This window comes from Perca flavescens, chromosome 20 (assembly GCF_004354835.1).
Source record: "Perca flavescens isolate YP-PL-M2 chromosome 20, PFLA_1.0, whole genome shotgun sequence".
Classification (NCBI taxonomy): domain Eukaryota; kingdom Metazoa; phylum Chordata; class Actinopteri; order Perciformes; family Percidae; genus Perca; species Perca flavescens.
This window is the reverse complement of record NC_041350.1, coordinates 21495543-21517167: the sequence shown is the minus strand read 5'-3', so window position 1 is coordinate 21517167 and position 21625 is coordinate 21495543. Positions and strand designations below refer to the sequence as shown.

The window sequence follows — 21625 nt, the reverse complement described above, 5'->3', positions numbered from 1 at the left end:
TAAACTGTTTTTTGTTGCACAAAAAAAAAAAAAAAAAAAAAAAAAAACTTACAAACCTAGAAAACAATGTTAAGTGTTACTGCCTACTGAGCGAATGGGAGGGGAAAAAAAAAAACAGGAAAAACGACATGGTATACAACATTGTGCCTCTCTTAACTGTAGGCTTGTAATGCACACATACAACACCAAAGTCTTCCATGATACACACACGTTAAAAAGCAGCTTTGAAACATACAAAAATGCTTTAAAAAATATGTATATTGATATATTCATATGTATACAAATTGGCCCTTCACAGCAAAAACAAACACACATACCATTCATATGTCTGAGTTTTGCCAAAGGAGGTTTTCTACAGAGACGGACGTCAGCATAAAGAGTGCAAATGACTAACTGATCGGTTTTCGCACTCGATACATTGAGGTCAATTCTCCAGGGAGAGAAAATCATCAGCTCCCTAACACTAGCACAGACAGGAAGAAGAAGAAGAAAAAAAAAAAAAGCACTGAGCCACAACTTGAGCGGCTTTCAAAATTAAAAACAGAAGAAAAGTTTAAGCTCTGATCTTGGACGCGCTCAGACGTTAAATGGGGAGTTGTCAAAGCTCTGGAAAGCACTCACATTACAGGGGAATAACAGCTAACACCAGCAGGGTAACGGTGCTCGTCCCACAGTCAGGAAATGACGACGAGAAGAGAACAGTGAGAACAAGGTGACTGGCCCGGACCACTTTAGACACTAAGTAGACATCTGTCTTGTGAATGTAGCTTCATACTAATGATCAATGAGAGTGCACTGCTGCCCTCTGTTGCCTTTAATATGAACATTACCATTCCTCGCCTCAGCCGTGTCCCAATTCCATACTACATACTAACTGCAAAAACTTGTTTTGTTTATAAAAAAAAAAAAAAAAAATCAAGCTGTGCTTTATACTCAGAAGAAATTATACAACACCCGCTCCATTGGAGTTCAATTGAACCACGACTTTAAAAAAGCCACTGCCAATTCAAATGAACATCAAAATCTAGTTTTTTTTTGTCTGCACACAGATGATTTTGAGCATACTTTATTTTATCACTTTTTAAGTGTGAACACACTGCTTAGTCTAAAAGCTGGGCTACGCTGGAAAAGAACTAGTTTGTATGAAAGTGTTACCCGATCGTGTCAGAAGGCTAAAGTGTTTATAGCGGTTTGGAATGGCCGCACTTTAAAGTGGGGTGACAAGCCGTCATAGAGGAGGGGCGGATGGTGTTTGCTTGCTGTGCTACGGTGATGATGGGGGGGCCTTTAGTGGATTTCAAAACCAAACAACATACACATTTTTGAGAAGGTTCACACTAGCCTGTTTCCAGACCTCTATATCACCATCTACAAAAAACAAAACAAAAAAAAAAGTAGATAGTATATACTACAATTAGCATGGAGTGTGGAATTGGGAAAATGCTCTAAATATAGCTGGAGTTTCTTTGCAACAGGCCACAACAAATTTGGTCACCCGGACAAATTCTAACTGTGAGAATCTCGTTTAGATATGGTTTTTTTTTTTTTTAGGGAACGCTTGTTTGACGTTGCTTACAGAGCTTTAGCAAATCACCCTGGACACATTCTTCATTAAAACAATGTGAGAATTAAAAAAAGGGGAGATCTTTCCCTGACAATCACACACAAGTTAAACAAGACAGGAAAAGACAGGTGCTTGATACAGTCTCAGTATAAACTGAAGTGCTCTTCTAACTTACAGAAATACAGTACTCGTATGTCTCTTACGACCGTCTGGTTCTGAAGTTTAGATCCTGTTCAAGTTTGTCTTGGTCAGTTAAAGAGTGGACCAGTACGAGGAAGGGGCAGGTATAAGGGTGGTGTGAGAAAAAAAAAAAAAAAAAGGTGCTTTAAGAAAAAAATAAAGTTAAATTAAACAAGTGTTTTCTCCTTTCCGATCACAGTCACTCGAGCACACGCAGACACATTTTGAATGTTTAATTAGCTTGACTTGAACTTCACGAAAACAACATGTCAAAATAAAGTCAATTTTTTTCAGAGCTTAAATTCTTGTCATTTAAAGACGAGTCATGGTCCATGCCACGAAGCGCGCGTAGCGGCAGCGGCAGCTAGGCCTATGAAACACAAGTTAACCCCCAAGACTACCATTTGTACAAACTATAGGTTTTTATTGGAATAAAATCCCATTTATTGGGGATTGAGGTACACAGCTAATGCATCCAGTGGTTGGTCGTATGAAAATGCAAAACAAACGGTAAAAAGGTCAGTTGGTTGATGTGTGAAGGGTTTTGAATTCACCAGACAAGTGTAATGTCCCTTTAAAAACATCCCATTTAATGTCAGACTAAGATTTAATTTGGTTCCAAATACAGAAATGAATGGTATCACTCTCCAAGCAGCTCCAGCCAATATTTCATTTTTGGGGGAAAAAAAAAAAAAAAAAAAAAAAAAAAAAAAGGTAATGGAGCTGGACGTTGTGAGTGGAGGGACAGGAGTTAGAGGGAACTTAGAGGTTGTAAAACTGCTTACTGTGACTTGCAGACGGGACAGTAAGAAACAATCTGAAGGACTGCAGAGCACGTAAACAAAAAACACTGGATCTGATAACAAAAAGAATTAAGAAATTTAAACCAGTGAGAGGCAGATCTGTGTAAGGGACACTGCTGTTAGCTTTCATCCTCAGCTCTCACTCCAAATCGGAAAACATTTATCTTGGTTAAGCCTAACAACAATGGCTTACACAAAAAAAAAAAAAAAAAAAAAAAAAGCATCTATTTAAAGTCTAGAAGCCTGAACTGAGTCTATTACCACTAAATAATAACATTTAACTCTCACTCTCAGCCATTCAGCAGTTTCTCTCTCTGCACATCCAAAAATCTGTCCTCTCTGCTTGTCATCATCCCTGCAGTTACTCTTCTACATCAACACTCAGCAGACAGGCAGACAGACTTACATCAATCTCCATTTACATTTATATTTTTTTTTTTTTCTTTTTTTAAAGACACCTCACCTCACAACCACCCCCTCCAAACCTCCTGGCTGTGTCTGATCTAGTCTGACTTGTCCCCGTCCTCTCCTCGGGGTGCTCTCTCCGCCGCTTCCCGGGCCTTGTCCTCCTTCACCGCCTGGGCCTGGCCGTGGGAGTAGTTGGCCAGGATGGAAGAGAGGGAGAGCAGGCCGGAGCTGGAGGAGACGGCAGGCAGGGTGGGAGGGGTGAGGCCCAGGGGCAACGGGGCCACAGGCAGGGCCAGGCCCTGGAGCTGGGACAGGTGTTGCACCTGGAGCTGTTGCTGAAAACACACACACACGGTACAGACACGGTGAGCTCATAAGTTACGATTAGTGCTTAACAATGCAGTACAATGTTCTCATTTAGTGCACATTTATATAAACATTAATATTCCAGATTATTTTGCTTAGCATGTGTTACGTTATGTGCTTCTGTGTTTTAATTAGGACCTGACAATGCAGTGTAACTATGTCCTATGTTTGTATAGTCATATCGACAATGTTTCATTTCCTGGACTGTTCCGGTGCCGCTGGAAATTCCGCCGAATGTCCCTCATTACGGCCGGAAGTCCGTCACCTTCCGGTTTTCTGTTGCACAACTAAAACAACTTTTGAACCTAGACGTTCCACCAAAACAAGTTCTTTCATAAGGCTATTTTGCAGTGCCACCGTGGCTCCGTGCGGCGTATTGCGCCACCCAAGCCCGACTGTGATAGGTTTAAAAAAATAAATAAAAAAAATAAGGCCAATAAACCAGAGCACGTTTTTCTCCCATCCCGGAATGCTGTGTGGACTAGCCAGACCCTCCTATGCAGCGCCGTGGAGGAAGATCTTGCAATGCGAGATTAATGTTTGTAGGAAACACACAGAGAAAGACAGTTCCTGACAGAAAAGGACTCCGCCTTTCTTGTTTTTCCCCACAACACGACATCTTTTAAAACCTGAACTACAACACACCAAGGAGCAGGCTCGCAGAAAAGTCAACGAGAGCACACGAGGAGGCCGTCCCTCCCGATGACTGACGCCAGCAGGCTTCATTGTGTCTGGGCGAGTCAGTTTAACACAGCTCAAACCCCTCTAGAAGTAGGAGAGACGTGCACTCATGCAGGCAAGTTTAGTCTCATTCTCACAATGAACGCAACACGCAGGAAAAACAAAACACGGGGGGTAATGCTACGAGCTAAGTTAGCCTTTAGTAGCTGTGTGTCTTCGGTATACGAGCCCAAAGCTTTTCACAAACATTAATAATCTTTTTATTATTGCTCTGCATGCTTATACATTATTTCAATACTTTTTGTAATTTTTATCTTATATTCTTTTTTAGGATAACTGATGATGGAAAGCCTTTTGGCTTGACAATGACTGGTTTTATGTATTGTTTGATTTAGTTTAGTCATGTTTGGGTTGAGACACAATCCCCCCAATCATCTATACCCACTTACAGGGTGGAAAAAAGCTCACCCGTATAATGGAGTTCATCTCAGGGGGTGTGACTTGCTTGGCTCTCTCTATGGCGCCCATGACTTGCTGTTGATGCTATAAACAAAGACAACACATGGTCATGAACAAGTTGACATCTAAGTGCATTAACATGGCTGAAAATCCTAAAACAAAAAAGGGGACAGCTGACAAGATTGGACACTTTTTGTAGAAAAGTCAGTCACTTCAGATGTGCTAGTTATTTATAAAATTAAAAGAATAAATAGTAAAATATGAGGCTTGTTAAAAACCATTGATCATTACAACTAGAATGTAGATTACATAAGAAAAAAGGTTTGAGAAATGCACATGGGAGAGTTCTTACCTCTTGTGACAGGTAAGGCAGCACCTGCGCACAGATGCCATTCAGTCTCTTCACTATTTCGGCCTGAAAAGATAAAAAAAAAAAGGAGGGAAAAAAAAATTGTGAGACCAGCAAACTACCAGATCTGAGCTGCTATAAGAAGTATTCATTACAGGAAACAGTGATTACCTGTTTGTGCATTTCAATGTTCAGCCCGTAGGACATTTCATAGTACTAAAAAAAGAGGCAGAAAAAGACACATTATAATGAACTGAAGCTTTGTACTTTCTGTACATTTTTATACACATATAGGCTACACAAAGTAAGAATCCTTCTATATACAGCACACAGTGCTGGAAAAAAAGCATACACATGTAATTTTTTGATTTGTGTACATTTATTATACTGTATATGTGGATTACGTACTGAGAAATTTAGATGGTTTTGTTGTGTGATCTGTAATTGCTCATTGGCTATTAGAGAAGCTTTAAAAGCATGACTCTGTTACTCATATGATGAGGGAACCCGACTAAGACACTAAGTGAAACGCAATCTGCGATTATGTATGACTGAACCAATAAATGGAGTCGATCTAGACATTCCTGCCGTGTGCTGGATTTTCTCTGCTTATACTGCAACACTAAGTGACTATGGCCTATATATTAGGAGGGAAAAAATATCAAGATAAACTGCCACATCTCACTGACAAGAGTTAGTGCAACACTTACCATGATATAGTGACGCTGCATCTCTGACTTTTCAGAAGCCAGTTTATCACACTCCAACTTTAAACTGGACAGAGAGAATATAACTATTAAACAGAAGGTCAGTTTGGAAACCTACGTATCTCTTTGAAGGAACAGTTTGAGATTTTGGGATATATAATAATCTAAGACACAATGATCCCTCCCTGGCTCTAGCATCATCTAACTCTCAGAAAAGAAGGAGTGAGCGTATTTCCCACAATGTCTAACTATTTGTTTAAATGTCGTTGCACTATGCTGAACCTCCTAATGCCAGCAAACAAACGTATTCAGATATGGTTTATTTGCTAGATTATAAAAGCATTTAAGGCTGGGTTGAACAATATGGCTTTTTTTTTTTTAAAAGCCAGTAACAATAACCAACATTTTTCTACCCAATACAGGAAAATGCCAATACAGACATGCAATTGTAAAAAGAATTTGAAGTCATACCTACGTTAAGGCACATGTTAATCTTTTAAAGTCATTGAAAAGAGCTATTCCACCAAAGTCAATTGCATTTGCCATAATAATTAACTATGGGAAGATGTTTCAAACACTAATTATATGAAGTGTGTGTGTATGGTTGCATTAACCACATACCTGTGGTACTGTGCTTGGAGGAACTGGAACTCATCCTTGATGCGATCACAGGAGTCAGAAGTGGTGAACTTGAGAGGTTGACTGGACTGAGAGGATGCCTGGAAAACAGAATATGATCCGTCTTTATAAATTACATTCACAAAGATCCCTGCATTCAGGTCGAGACTCACAGTCTGAAACTGTACTTTGGATGCTTAATAGACACGATTCACTTCTTTCACGATGCATAGGTGCCGATTCGATTTGTATTGCGATTTTCATTTGTGATTTTCTTCTTGTTCTTTTCTTCTTTGACAACAAAAGTTGAATAATACACTTCTAGAGACATTATATCATGAGACCTTTCTAAAAACTAATTGTTTTCTAAGAAGAAGTACATAACATGCATTTTATAAACGGATATGATGTAGTCGCCGTCAGCGGTAACGTATAAACAGAATATATTTTAGGTGAATCATTGGTAAAAATAAATCGAGATACATTCGTGAATGGATTTTTTCTCCCAGCCCTAATGCTAAAACATTTCCCAATCAGTCAAGCAATAAAGGAATTAGACGCGTCCTTTGCAGATACTGGTTCCAGTTGTTTAGAGGCCGTAGTTTGACCTCAACACTTTGTGAGGATAGCTAAACGGATGTCAGCCTAAACTGGGCTTCATGTCGGAGTGTGAGTGTACAGTATACATTGAGATAAACAAGGAGACACTGTGTTTAATTTGCTGACAAACTGATATGCAACATCTGCTTTTAGAAAACCACAGGTCCACCACAGAGTGGTGATTGAGGAAATGTGTTTAAAGAAGGCGAGATTAAAACGTGCCTGTGCTGACCATATGCGAGACGTACTTAAAGGCTGCATTAGAAGTTTGGTTATGTATAGACTACACTTAAACCATTAATCCAAAGCTTTAATCCAGAGTTTATCCAGTTCCCTAAACCTCATTACTCTCTAAATAAGTGGCACAAGGGCAAGAGGTTTCCAGTGGGATTATGGGAGTGAACAGAGAGGATAGAGTCACCCGGTTACATGGTCAAAACCTTGCATCCAAAATACACAGTGCACAAAAATATATTGTACTGCCGACACTATTATTCTCTAACATTTTAGATACTGAACAATGAATTGAGTAATTAAAAGAAGTCAGCTTAATCGATAATAATAAAACATAACCACTAGTCATAGGTAGAGCTTAAAAAATAATTGTAAAACCTTTTATTTAAAAAAAAAAAAAAAAAAAGAAAGAAAATGAATGAACAATTTTGGCAATCAATTGTTTGAGTTTTTTTAATCAAAAAAAAGCTAAATATTCACCCTTTCCTGCTTCTCAAAATGTCAGAATAAGTTAGGCTATACGTCATTTTAAATCACTAACTTTATGTTTTGAAATGTTGGTTGGGTAAAACTAGTTGTTTGAAGATGTCACCTTGGGAAATGTGTCAGGTTTTTCACTATCTTTTTAGACTTAAACGTTAATCATAATAATGAGAAAGAAAAATGTTCTTTGTTGCTCTATAAAATGATCATCATTCATAGCTCTCCAAAAACACATCAAGTATGTTTGGAGAGCAACAATGACATTACAGTGGTTCAGATTCTGTCCTATAAAAGCCACCAACAGTTGAAACTGGTCTTGACTTGACTGAAACTGCCTTGACATGTTTCTTTAGGAAGATCTTTGATACAGGCTTGCTTTAAGAAAGAGGAACAGCGATCACATGTTGAAACCAACCAACAAGAATATACATGTGCTTTCTTTTAACCAAATATTCTACCTGTAACCTTATATGACCGTGATGGGTGTTTGAGTTGGGGCTTAGGCCAGTGGTCTGTGTTATTGCGTGCATGCTCGTGCAGCGCTTCCCGAACCCGCGGGTCATTTCCTGCAGTTTGTCTGGTTAGTAATTAAATTCTTACATTAGAAATAACAAAATAAAAAAGGCCTGCAATTAGAGGTTGACGGAAATAAGTGTATAGAAAGTACTAGCCCTACAGTATGAAAACTATACCGTGCTGACAGGTAGAGCCCTCAGAAGGATGCCAGTGCCGCGGCAGAACGCAATGACATTACGCACAACTGTTCGCTGTTTACCTTGATAAAATCGCCTGAAAACGACGCCAGAAAGGTGCCCATTTTTATGAAACAGAGCAGCTAATATTGGTAGCGAGAGTAACAAGTCAGCGGACTGCAGAGTTGTCACTGCTGCGCACCGGGTGCATTTGACAGTAAATGACAGCATAACGCAGTAAAGACTCTCACACTTGGCAGAAATCGCAGCACTGTGTTGCAACATGCGTCTTTCAATTTCATTAAAAAAAGGTATTCATTTTTAAGAGATTCTGTTATTTTACAGTATTGAACAAAAAAAAACTAGTATACCAGTGTTTTACCCAGAAGCATTCATGTTGAAATTTTAAGAAAAACAAAAACATGGATGGTAACGGTGATATATAGCGTTACCACCCAAGCTTCAAATTATACCATGGAATAAATTTAAAGCCATACCGCCCAGCCATACCTGCAACAAAACAATTATTTTCATTATGGGTTACTTTCCTCAATTAGTAGTGTAGAGAGTAGTCCGATTGTTCGGTCTAACCAACAGTCAACACCCGAAAGATATTCAGTTTACCATCATGGTAGTCTCGTTTTGCCAGACCTATCTCCACAGCGCTGTGTGGAGTAAGGTCTGGCTACATCACAGATGCGTTCTAATTTCTTTAAACCAATCACAAATCGCCTTAGGCGCTATGTTCCCGACGCAGCGAAGGTGGCTCTGCTAAATGTTCTCAGGAAGGAACATTTGCACCCGCAAAAGAAACCACATACAATATTAAATGTAGTTTCAGTAACGTGAGCTATTTAGATTTGCTTGATACAGGCTTAAATTTATTAATTAATTAAGCTTAATTTGCTCTTGTACTTCGTCCATCAGTACCATAACGTCCTACTTAGATAGTAAATGGCGGACAGATATTCTTTGTATATCTTTAAAATCATCCACCGAAAGAACCAAGCAGGCCTGCCTTATTGCACGATCCAAATTTTCTTCAAAACTTGCTCTTTACAGAGTGCGGTTTGCTAACTCGAAGTTTGTTGTCGTTTCCCGAATCGAAGGGCTTTAGATTACCGCAACATACAAAGAGCAGAAGAGGAGGGTGAGGGAGTCTGACATCTGGCACGTGATGTCAGGCTTTATCCTGGAAATGTACTTCCGTTGATCCAGACTTGATGGTGAACAAAGAAAACTAGCATTCACATTTAAGAACCTGGAACCAGTGAATTTTTTGCATTTTGAAAGTTGACTCAAATAATTAAGCAATATTTCAAAAACAGCTGCACGTTTTTGTTGATTGTTTAGAGCTACCGGGGCTAATCGGGAAGTAGCCGAGTCTGCCGGTGGAAGTCTCTAGTGCGCCTGTTCTATGGGCCACACTATGCGGAAAGCAGTGCCGATTTTAGATGCCGCAGTTGAACTTTTTTTTTGCCACTGATCAACTCTCATAGAAATGAATGGGGCCCCGCCTCCAACACTGTATACAGCTCCTATTATACATCCATGTTCTATAGTCTTTGTGTCCGTATGCGGAAGTACCATCTGTAGTTCGAGCAGCAGCCTTATATATGTCAATGGCAGCAGCCCTAGAGCCAGCAGAAAACCACCGTATGATGCGTTTTGCGTCATCCAGCGTTTATCTGCTGGCCTGTGAGTAGGGAGAGATGGAGGGTAGTTTAACATAGTTCATTTACACATACTACCAACATTATATTATAAAGTTAATTTAATATCGTTAAAGTATCCCTTTAAATTAGCTATTTTGACTAACAGCTAACCTTAGCTAACGGCAGACTGTTTGCAGCCAAATACAGGAAATAAAGTGCTATAGCTAGTTTTATATAGATTAATTTGAAGTGTTCATGCAATCTCTCTCCACTGTAGAGGTTCAAACGTCGTGAGGAGATAATATGTAGAAAGGTCTGGCATTGTGAGCTGACAGCGACCTGCAGCCATAGACTGTTAAAACTAGCCAGCAGAGCTATTATTATCAGCTGTCGGTTGCTAGCTAGCTGCTAGCTCAGCTTGCTTAGTTTGCTACTGGGACAAGTTCAACTAGGCAACTTACCGAGTGCCTTGATTGAGGAAACATCATGTCAGCAGTGAGTTTCGCCGTGTTCCCTTGGTCTAATCGAATTACCGGGCTAGCTGGCTAAGCTAACAGGTCCCCAGATATTATTAAAAGATTGGAGACGCTATTCGCACTTTGTACTCTGTCATCGTTTAAAATAACGTTAGCTAACGCGAAAGCAGCAGGAGCCGGAGATCGTTTTCTGGTCTTCGCAGTTAGGAAAACAGCTGCCTCCGAAGGATGAATAGGCGAACAAAAAAAATAAAAAGGTCTTCAAAGGAACAGCAGGTTTTTTTGGAATAACGTTAACGATACACCTCCCCGGGGAAACCCTGGATGTTGACACATGAGCCCCCGACTTTCCTCTGCTTTGAAGAGAAGAGCAGCATCACCCGGAAAACAAACCGAGCGGCGGAGGAGCGGGCGCCCCGTGTGACACAGAGCTGAACTGAAGCGCTCATCACTGCAGCCAGCAGGGCCGCAGCGACAGTTTCTGACTGGGGCCCTGACGCACAGTCTGATACACAGGGATGGATGGATCATCCACTGGGCTGAGCAGGCATCTCAGATGGGCCCCAATTGTCCCAGATTCACTGTGCATCAGTTGCTTTTAGTAATTTGATCAATTACAAATGTGTTAGGGAAGGGAATTAGCACCACAAGAGTTGTGTATTAAGTGCCTAAAGAAAGGCCATGTATTGAACTGGGGCCCTTTGTCAAAATGTAGTTTAAAGAATGATAATAATAATAATAATAATAATAATAATAATAATAATAATTAATAATAATAACAATAATAATTTTACTTTATATTATACTTCACAACTTTACCTAGGAGCCAGTGTAGTAAAGTTATGTTTATTCCACTTATCACAAACTAATTGACACACGGAATATCTCTGGTATTATTCTTACTGGTGGGACTCTGGTTTCTCTGCCCTGTGTATACTGTAGACTGAATGGGAACTTGGAGTGAACAGGGTAAACATGCAATGCACAGAAGATGTGAGATCAATAGCTGCGCCCCGCATCAAATTGGCACCCCCAACCCTTACATGCACCCCTTATGCCAAGGCACAGCAACAATCAAATACAATTTAGCCTACAACATTTGACTGCAGTCCAAGACGGAAAACACGCACAAGAAACAAGATATTATAACTTAGGATTTTGATTTGATTTGATTAGACATTTCAAAATTTACTTATAGAATTTGTTTTGGTTTATTGAAACAGTGACAGGCGGTGCAGTTTATGGTGTTCTTGGTCCTTAATTTCAAGGGGGGCATCGCCATGCATATTTGCCGTTAGGACAACTAAGAGTTGCCTAAGTCAGACATTTTCCAATCCTACACATAGCGACTATTTTGTTATACCATCTTCAAATCCCAAAATGTAATAGTGCCCCAAAAACTAATTTGTTTTGTCATCCCAAACTATTTTATAGCCCCTCACAAATCCTGCACGTCTCGATAGGTCCATCCAGCTGACAGCCAAGAGCTGGGAGAGTACCCAATATAGCACCATCAAATGTTCTGTTCTTCCAGTTGCTATTGGGTAATATAACTAAACCTGAAGAGTTTACATTTTAAATTCCTTTGAGGGCCCCTGGTGGCTGCTTTATTTGCTTACACCAGGCCAGCTGTACTGCAGCCATACAAATATGACATATTTAAAAAGAGAAAACAGTATGATGACCAACCAATCTTCACCATCAGAAAAGCTTGGTTATATATATATATATATATATATATATATATATATATATATATATATATATATATATATATATATATATATCTCAGAAGTCAGGATAATCTGAACACGGTCATACCTATAGCCTTAGAAATGCAGCTATAGCAGGACAACCAGACCTTGTGATATCTGATAAATTACGCAAATGAAATCACAGAAGCCAATAGAGGTGGCCACGCAGGAGCAAACAAGAAAACCATATGCTCCCATTGGAAATGGGTTTTTTGTTAAATGTGAAACTTCAATAACATCACAATACCGGATACTCGTTTCTGATATGAATAAAAAAAAGAAATACATATTGCAAGATAATCTCAGACTTCTACAACTTAAAACCTACACAAATCATGAAACCCACTCAATACACACACACCATGAGCAAGTATAGGAACAAATTTATTTCAATTTAAAACAGATACCTTGTCATTATGTTTCTCTCTTAGAAGGCGGCAATGATCGTAAGTCATGTTCATGTTTGAATGAGGATCAGGCAACAGTGGTTGAAACAAACACATGAAACACATAAAAAAATATGGCAAGTTATGTAAATCAATAATCGATAATAACCAACTGATTGAACTCCCCTTCATCAAGAGCTCTGCTTCAATGAATACATCAAAGCCCTCACTTCAAACACAAAATAAACAGCACATGCAATTATAATTACAGTTTCTTAAAAAAAAACAGTAGATTATCTTTTGAATCTTCAATCTTAAATACAGAATAAAGTCTTTGTGTGTACTTAATCATCTACCCTTTTAGTCTCTGGTGTGTTTTATTTAAAAAGGGGGGGGAGAACCATCTCAGGTGGTGGGGTCCTTTGATGATGACCACAGCGTTGGCACTTAGAGAGCCTGGCTCTAGAGAGAGTGGGGTTGGCACACTCAGTATATTACATCATTTACATTTGGTTTACATACAAAATAAAGAAAACAGCATTTTATACACCACTACACAATTGACCTTCAGGTTTCATTGGAGTGAGGAACAATAAATCAAGTGGTCCTAAATAATAGAGTTCTGGTAATGTTTTTATACAGGAAATGGAAAAACACACACACACAAAAAAAAAAGGGAACAAGATTTACATTTTGAATATGCACTGACTCCATACTGATGTCCAAAAGATAAGTTTGATTCCACTTATTCTGAAACGCCCACAGAAAGGAAAAAAAAAAAAGAAAATCACACAACCACGGTCCCCCCCCCTCCCCCCCACATAGTCACAGAGCATGCTCAGACACCGTAGAAGGACCGGCAACACCATCTTTCATTATTCAAGGCAATGAAAGGCAATAAATAAGAGTGTGTTGTAGTGAAAAACTAATCCAGTCTTTCCACTGGTCATTGCTCAAAACAGACAAGAATGAAAGAATGAGGAGGAGATTTAAGTTTCATACAGACCTGCCTTCCCTCTCTCCTGCTCACATATGGTTGAGATAAAATGTGTCAAAAGCACACTGTGCAACACTGGGCTGCTAAAACACTACCAAACCCACACTAACAGCCAGTCAGCCCTTCACCATGTGCCAGAGTTGTAGTGTCAAGTTTAAAAATACAACATGGTTCATCACCATTAAAGTGAGCTGCACTCAACACACAGTAAATTTTAACACAACTACTGATAAAATACTTGGGTATCCATATACTGGTATATCGTTCCACTGAAATACTGACAGCAGTCTAACGCTTGGCTGTCTGCTTTCTTACGCTCAAGGTTAGGGTCATTTTCAGCAGACAAAAAATGGCAATTAAGGACCACACTGGCGTTTTGAAAAAATATATATTTTAGCCCCATTAACTTAGTGTTGAAACTTTACATCACTGCTTCTCATTTTTTAAGCACGCCTTAAGTTTTTAAATTGATTCTCTAACTTTTCAGCGATTAGCGATTGAGACTGGCCAGGCATAACCGATAGTTTATTTGTCAGTGTCATACAATTTAGTGTTACAATGTTATTCTGACTGTTTGTTTTTTTTTTACCTTAAAAATAATATATTTCCAATAACAATTTCAAATTTTCAAAGAAAAAAAAAAAAAAAAAAAAAAAAAAAAAAGAGCACTAGTATTGGATAAGTACTCTGTATCAGGAAAATAACATTTTGATTGGTGCATTCCCACTTAGTTGATCAGAGCTTCTTTGATTGCAACAAGAGTGTTAATGCACTATTGCACATTAATGCAAAAAAAAGTGACTAAATGTCAACCGTGGTATGGATTCTCTCTCAAAATCAAGTTTAAAGTTAATTTTCAAACCTTACTTGCACGAACGGAAGCTAATAGCAACGTAGTAAATCAATTTAGAAACCGGAGAAATGGTCATCAATAAAGTATGCGATTTGTAGTTAATGGGTTAAAACATGCCAAGCCACAAGCATGGTCATTAAGTCAAATACTTGGGGGAAACATGCAATACTTGTCCTGGTAGTAGTGTCTTTAGGGATAAGTGTTTCTATACTGCATGAGGTATTACAAATAACACTGTGATACCGATGCAAACAAATAAGTAGTAGTAAAAAGTTGGAGAGCCAGATACTGGGTCCACTTAATTCACCAAAGGGCCAGATACATAAAGAAAACTGATTAGTGTTGGTAAACTCTCTACACATACACCGTATGTTTGCATTAACACCCTGCCTATACCAAGTAATCTCCATTCATAAACAAGGATTAGTAGTGGATGACTTGGTACACTGTGGTCCTGTACTCCACTCCACACTGTCCACACTGATGCACTGTGATAGCCCTTAATGAGGATGAAGGATAAGTCACCTGTAGAAAAGGTCAAAGACCAAAAAAGTATTTCTGCACTTCACTGGCACTATCAAAGCAAGCCTCAAAAAACTGGAAATTAACAATGCAAAAACCGACAACGTGTTGTGTTAAAATTACAAATAGCAAGCATGGACCGCGTGGGTCTTCAATCACGGATAAAAAAGTCCACCTACGTTCGTACTGTACATTTTTTCTAGGTATGCATTACAGCGCTGCATCTATAAATCGAGAGAAAATACAAGTTTCTTTTTTTCTTTTTAAAATCAAACAAATGTGAGGGCTCCTAAAAAAACACTATTATCATGGATGGAGATGTGATGGAGAAGTACAACTGGAAATGTCTCAATAAGAAATAGAAAGCAGAGATAAAGTCCTTACTATACCAGACATTCAGTTTTTTTTTTGTTTTTTTGTTTTTTTACAGCAGTTCAGACTCAAGTAGGCTCCGCCATGAGAAAAGGAGCACTTCAACATGACAGAATCAAAAGCAGTCAAATTATCAAACACCTTCAAACCTGGTCCATAAATTAGATAAATTAAAAAAAAAAAAAAAAAAAAAAAGAAATCTTTAATTACTCTTAAAATCATCTGGTCACCACACTGTGAAGATTTTATACCAGCCCTAGTTAGTATACTCTGGAGCCAGAGCTGTAGCAGTAGTTCGGAGTCATGAGGCTGGTTGGGAAGACCCTCTTTTCTCTGACCATTGCTCCTTGCCGATCATTTCCTCAACACCACTCAGCTCTGTGTAGTCCTATTAGTCAAGTTAACAAAATCCATAATCACAGCATAACTACTACCATAAATTCATAGGAAAAAAAACTGTATGCTAATGAAAGAAGTTGATACTTTTTTTTTTTTTTTTTTTTTTTTTTTTTTTGCCAAAGATGGTGTACCACAGAGCGTTTTTGTACAGGAGTGTTTTGTGTATATGTATTTACAAACGAATATACACAAACAACATTTGCAAGACTTTAGAGTGTCTTCTGTGAAAGGTTCATAGCCCCCCCCACCCCTTCCTCTCACCACTCAACAGCAAGCAATCTTTATATAAACAAAGTGACTATACAGTTAAAAAAAAAAAAAAAAAAAAAAAAAAAGTAAACAAAAGCACATCCTGATGTGTCACCATCAGGAAGTGTGTCTGATTGGACGGCTGAGTGACGCAGGTGTGACGCCATCAGAGATGTTACCGCATGGATTCCATTTACACCCCGGGGTGCGGGCGTGTTTAATTTACAGCTTTTATTTCGCTAAATAAGCTACTTTGCAGCCCGAGCTGCAGATGTGCTCTGTGGGCTGATAAACACTGATGACATCACGCTCCCCTCCACATCCGCTTCCACCAATCAAGGAGGAGCCTGTATCGCAAGCAGGGTCCTCTCACCCGCTACTAGCGTTTTGTAATAAGGGTGTGGGGGTGTATCAGTGGAGCCAGATGCTGTGAACGTCACATGGAAGATTGTCCCTGTGAATCCATACAGAACACATCTGGAGGAGGGAAGCGATGTGATTAACTTAAAACAAACAAAAAAAAAAATCCCACAGAAATCTTTAAAGGATACTTATGTCAAGTTAATTTCTGGTTGCTTCTTTTCTTTAGATGCCTTTGTTTTGCAAAGTTTTTATACATTTTCTCACCACTTCTTATCACCATTCCTTTTAGCCATTATTTGTTAAATAGAAGTAGACGCAGCAACAAATTTCTATCATTAAAAATATTTTAAAAATCTCAGCAATGAACAGATTTTGATTAGCTATGTCTTGCCCTCTCGTGCTGTTTGTCCTAAGTTTGTTTACTTCGTAATATATAATTCTATTATTTTTTTTTTTTTTTTTTTTTTTTTTTGTGATTGCGATGCTCACACTGGTGGGTACATTCATAGATGCGAGATGGACAGAGTCCTCAGCCAGTCCCCTTGTGTCCAGCGTGCAACCTCACTTCCTGACTGAGTCACTCTGTCCCAAAAAAACATGATGCCGCTGGCTGCTTTCTTAGGTGGTTTCAGGAGATACAGTATTTACTTCCTTCCACACCGATAGGAGCTCAGAAAGGATCTGATCTCACACTGCTGAGGGTTACTCCGGGAGGGCCAAAGAGGTTTGATGCCGCGATTCACCAAAACACAGCTCCTCGCTAGTCAATGCTGCCCCAAATACACACACACACCCACACACACACACAACACACAAACACCAAAGTCCTCTTCAGTCACTGTACAGTCCGTGTGAAAGGTTTGTGTGCCAGATACAATGTGCCAGAGCCAGCAGTCAGGGCCAAATCTAAACCACGGAGCAGCGTGGGGAGGAGCAGGGACTCCGACACAACAAGCTGCCGAGCGACAGAGAAAAAGGTCGAGCTTTGGTGAAAGAGGAGGGGCGGGGTTTGCAGGTGGAAGGACTTGTGAATGTCCTGTACTGGAGGGGAAAAAAAGGGTTCCGTCAGGGTGTGTGGGGGTGGGTGTGTGTGTGATGTATGTGTGTGTGTGTGTGTGTGTGTGTGTGTGTGTGCGTGTGTGTGATGTGTGCGTGCCGGCATGGTGTGCTGTGTAATTCATGTGAACTTGAGTGCACAATCCCAAAGAGGTGTGCATTGTGCAATGGGGGCGGGGGGGAAGAGATGTGCGTCGTACATGGGCCCTCACACCAGATTGTACTCTTTGAGATTGAGCTGTAGGATGGTGTCTTTGACAGCTGCAAACACAAAGCGGATGTTCTCAGTGTCCGTGGCACAAGTGAAATGAGAGTAGATGATCTTGTCGCTGTCTGGGTTTAAGTCCACAAACATCTTGAGAATGAACTCTCGCGCTGCCTGTGCATCTCTCTGGGGGCCTGAGAAAGAGAAACAGACAAGCCCATGCAAACAATGATTATATTATTACATAAATTGACCATAAAAACTGTAATTTAAAAAAGGAGCGGGTCAGCAATTTGGGAAATATGCTTTTTTGCAATTGATATAACTGTCATGTCTGTCCACAGTATGGAGCTGGAGAAGCTTATTTTAGAATAAATACTGGTGGGAGGGGAGGGGGGGACACAGCTAGCCTGGCTCAATCTTAAACTGTAAAACTCAACTTATTGTGGATGGATAAAATGATGTTTGTAAAGAAATAGTTACAACCTCAAACTGACAGATTTCATTCTTAGGCAGTGTCCACATTTAGAGAGTAGCTGCTCCTCCAGAGCCTCTCAGTGCTGGCCTGGCGTATCCGGTACCTTCTACCCGACCTCAACAGGGACAAAAGGCTGTTAGCCAGGCGGTTTGGATCTTTCATGATTCTCCTAGCATTTTTTTCATGCAACATCTGGTGTAAATATCCTTTAGGCAGGGTAGGGCACCGCCTATTGTATGTTCAGATGATCAAACCACTTTCTGCAGGGCCTTGAGGTCCTGTTCAGTGCCGTTTCCGTACCAAGCAGTCCCCGTCAGGACGCTCTCAATTATGCAAAAGTAGAAATTCCTCTGTATTTAAGGGGATACCCGAAATTTCCTCAGGCGTCTGAGGTGAGACAGTCTCTGGCTTGCCTTTCTCACCACTCAGTAGAGAGTTTCGGTGCCTCATTTTGATGCCTGACTTTACACTACACCTGACAGCATGTAACGTTAGCCTACCTTTAGCTAGCAGCTGGATTAATCACGGTTAAAATGCTGACAGCTAACGTTAAACAGTGTAAAGTGTGACTGTATTTCACTGTGGAGGACTTCAACAGCGGGATGTAACAGTCTGCACTGCAGCGCAGCAGCTGCCGTTGTCGCAATTCATAGATATACAGTATGTTTATATGGTCGGAATTAAACAACACAGACGGTGCGTTCACTTGCAGCTGCCATTGTCGGAATTAAACAACACAGATTCACTTAAAACAGGTAGCCTCGTGGTGCATTGACAGTAATTGTAAAATACCCTTTTCCCATCTGGGGTTCAACAGCAATTTACTGGTGAAATAAGTTATTGTTATAACGTTATTACGTTATTATTAAATCTTTAATTTTGACCATGGCCTTAGCAATAAACAAGTCACTGACTGTTGTTTACTACCCTTATTTTTTTTCTTCTTCTTCTTCTTTTTTTTTTTACTTTATTGAAAAGTACCGGTTCAGGCACCGTTTAGGCACCGGCACCATTTTAAAAGTATCGATTTAGCACCGGAATCGAAAAAAAACCAAACGATACCCAACCCTATTCATAAGTAGGTTGCTGTCTTGATACCAGCGGGTCAGGGCCTCTACTTCTGTTAGGTAGGCCTTTCCATTGTTGTCTGTGATCAGGCCCACCACAGCTGTGTCGTCAGCAAACCTGATGATGGTGATGGAGTCAAAAGTGGCTACTAAGTCATGTGTGTGCAAGGGACTCAAAACACAGGCCTGGGGTGCTCCGGTGTTAAGGATTAGGGTGGAATAGGTGGGTCTGCCCACCTTCACCACCTGGGGTTGGCCTGTCAGGAAGTCAAGGATCTACATGCACAGCGAGGGGCTTAATCCCAGGTCCTTGAGCTTTGTGACGAGCCTGGACGGAACTATTGTGTTAAACACTATCTTTAGTCAATGAACAGCAAAAGCACATAGCTTCCTTTCTTTTCCAGGTGAGATAGGGTGGTGTGATGTGTGCTATGGCGTCTTTTCTTGACAAAAGCTCCGTACTTAAGACGCAGGTATGAAAGACAGTGATATAAATCTCCTACTCCTAAATAGCAAATAAGTGTATTTCCCAAAATGTTGAGCTACTTCTTTAAAATGCATGCCATCACTCTGTACCCATATTACACACCCTTTGTTATAGACGGACAAATAAATTGATTGACATAACAGATAATCGACAGATTGGTTAAAAGTGGTAGCATCAACGTAACCAATTTCAGAGTGGTGTTTTAACTGCGTTTTTGAGACGCGAGCTTGTGACCAGGAGGTTGTCGGTTCAATCCCCAGATCGACAGGATAAAATCTGGGTGGGGAAAGTGAAAGAGCAGCGCTTGTCCCCTCCCTCATTACCACCACTGAGGTGCCCTTGAGCAAGACCCTTAACCCCAACTGCTCCAGTGGAGCTGCTCAGTGGCCAGCAGATCAGACTGTGGTTGTACTGGGCAGCTTCCAGGTATGAATGTGGAACTGTGTGAATGTGATCAGGACGTTCCTGCAAACGAGAGGCTGGCTCTCAGTGTACCTTCCCTGAAAAAATAAAGGTTAAATAAAAAAAATAAAAAAATTACATTAATTTATCTAAGGGGGTGGGAGGTGACTTCCAACTGTACACTGCTAGACACACACACACACTCTCACCATCAAACTCTGGGAAATAGTCCACCAAGTGTGAGTAGGAGATCTTCTCCTCCAGCAGGTCCTTCTTGTTGAGGAAGAGGATGACAGAGGAGTTTTGAAACCAGGGGTAGGTAATGATGGTCCTGAACAGAGCTTTACTCTCCTCCATACGGTTCTGTTGCAGAGAGAAGGTGAGTAGTGAGCAGAGTCATGTTGTTTAGTTCCAATTCTTGACACAGCTAGTTAATACTGCTTTTGTGTATGTGAAGATACATGCGTTTTTTAGCAACATAGTGTTTGTTTTTTTTTCTTCGTTTTTTTTTAATGAATTGTCAAGGTGTTTTTACGTCCACCTACCTCGTTGTCGGACTCCACCAGGACTTGGTCGTACTCACTCAGCGCCACCAGAAACATAATTGAAGTGACATTCTCAAAGCAGTGAATCCACTTCCTTCTCTCTGACCTCTGACCCCCTACATCCACCATCCTGACAGCAGGAGGAAGGTGAAGAGGAGGATAATAGAATCAAAAAGGGGGGAAAACAAACAAAAAAAAAAAAAAAAAAACGTTAGCATATATCTCTTGGTGGCCTAGATCACGTTCAGTGATCCATTTTTTTTTTTTTCCCCCAACAGGACAGAAGTTCAAATTCTCAATATCTTGGAATGGCTTTAACGACAGTACTTTGTTCACTTATGAATCAGGCTTTGAATCCATCAAGATAGTTACATTACAAAAACTGAATTATGGGTGTATAGCAGAATAACTATAAAAAGAGGAACAGATTTGTTTCAGGTCCAGCAGTCCTAAAGACATTCTCTGGTGTACGTCTTCCTTAAACATTTTCAGCACATGACCCAAATAAAGATATAGCCGCTCACCCTGGGACCCATTAAATCATATTTTTTTACTATCCTTTATTTTTGGATTCTGCAGCCCTATTAACTTCATTTTAAGCAAACTCGTTGAGGAAAAAACTAAAAACAACACCTGATGGATTCAACACCTTAAGAAAAGGATCAATAAAAGTCACAAAATCTGGTCTCAGAGCAAACGTGTGCAAGTTTCTATCTTTGGCAAGAAACTAAAACAAACTAGAAAGGGCGTGAATAGGCTTTTGTTCTTGTACAATAGGTGAGTCATGCATGCCACCACAAATCATGAAAGCGTCCTGTTTGAGAAAGATCTAGGATCAGTTTTTAAATCAATGCCACTCATTTTAGGTAATTGTGTTATTTTCATTGTTTGTCAAAAGTCCAGTCACAATGGCTGAGCAGAAGCAGCTCTATTGCAAGACCAGAAACTACACATTTGTTTTAATATTATTATTATTAATGAATATGTATTAATTATTTGAATCTTCGCCACAAATAATGAATGAGAATCTGATTTGTATGCAGACAAAAAAAAATAATTTCATAGCTAAAATGGGTATTTTCTGTCAATGTTTGCAGAACACGCACTACTCCTGCCCCCATCTTAGAATATGATATATGTATAAAACCAATTATTCTCAACCAATATACAAAAAGAATTACAAGTGTGGTTCAACTTTGGATTTTATAGCGAAGA

The 21625-nt window shown here is 39.8% G+C and overlaps 2 protein-coding genes across 3 annotated transcripts in view; both read right to left on the bottom strand.

The window, feature by feature from the left end:
* Positions 1 to 2421: 2421 nt before the first annotated feature.
* LOC114546732 (amino-terminal enhancer of split) lies at positions 2422 to 10690 on the bottom strand. The gene is made up of 7 exons (XM_028565741.1): positions 10261 to 10690; positions 6139 to 6236; positions 5521 to 5584; positions 4982 to 5026; positions 4814 to 4876; positions 4471 to 4545; positions 2422 to 3290 (listed from the first exon to the last, which is right to left on the bottom strand). The coding sequence occupies exons 1-7, from the start codon at positions 10285 to 10287 to the stop codon at positions 3051 to 3053; spliced, it is 612 nt and encodes a 203-aa protein (XP_028421542.1). The 5' UTR covers positions 10288 to 10690; the 3' UTR covers positions 2422 to 3050.
* Positions 10691 to 12394: 1704 nt separating this feature from the next.
* Positions 12395 to 21625, bottom strand: part of gna11b (guanine nucleotide binding protein (G protein), alpha 11b (Gq class)) — a 29203-nt gene continuing 19972 nt past the window's right edge. For both annotated transcript variants that reach the window (XM_028566847.1, XM_028566846.1), the window contains exons 5-7: positions 20411 to 20540; positions 20075 to 20228; positions 12395 to 17625 (exon numbers count right to left, since the gene is read on the bottom strand). In XM_028566847.1, coding sequence (XP_028422648.1) covers positions 17435 to 17625; positions 20075 to 20228; positions 20411 to 20540 — 475 coding nt within the window. In that variant the 3' untranslated portion in view covers positions 12395 to 17434. The remainder of the gene's footprint in view (positions 17626 to 20074; positions 20229 to 20410; positions 20541 to 21625) is intronic.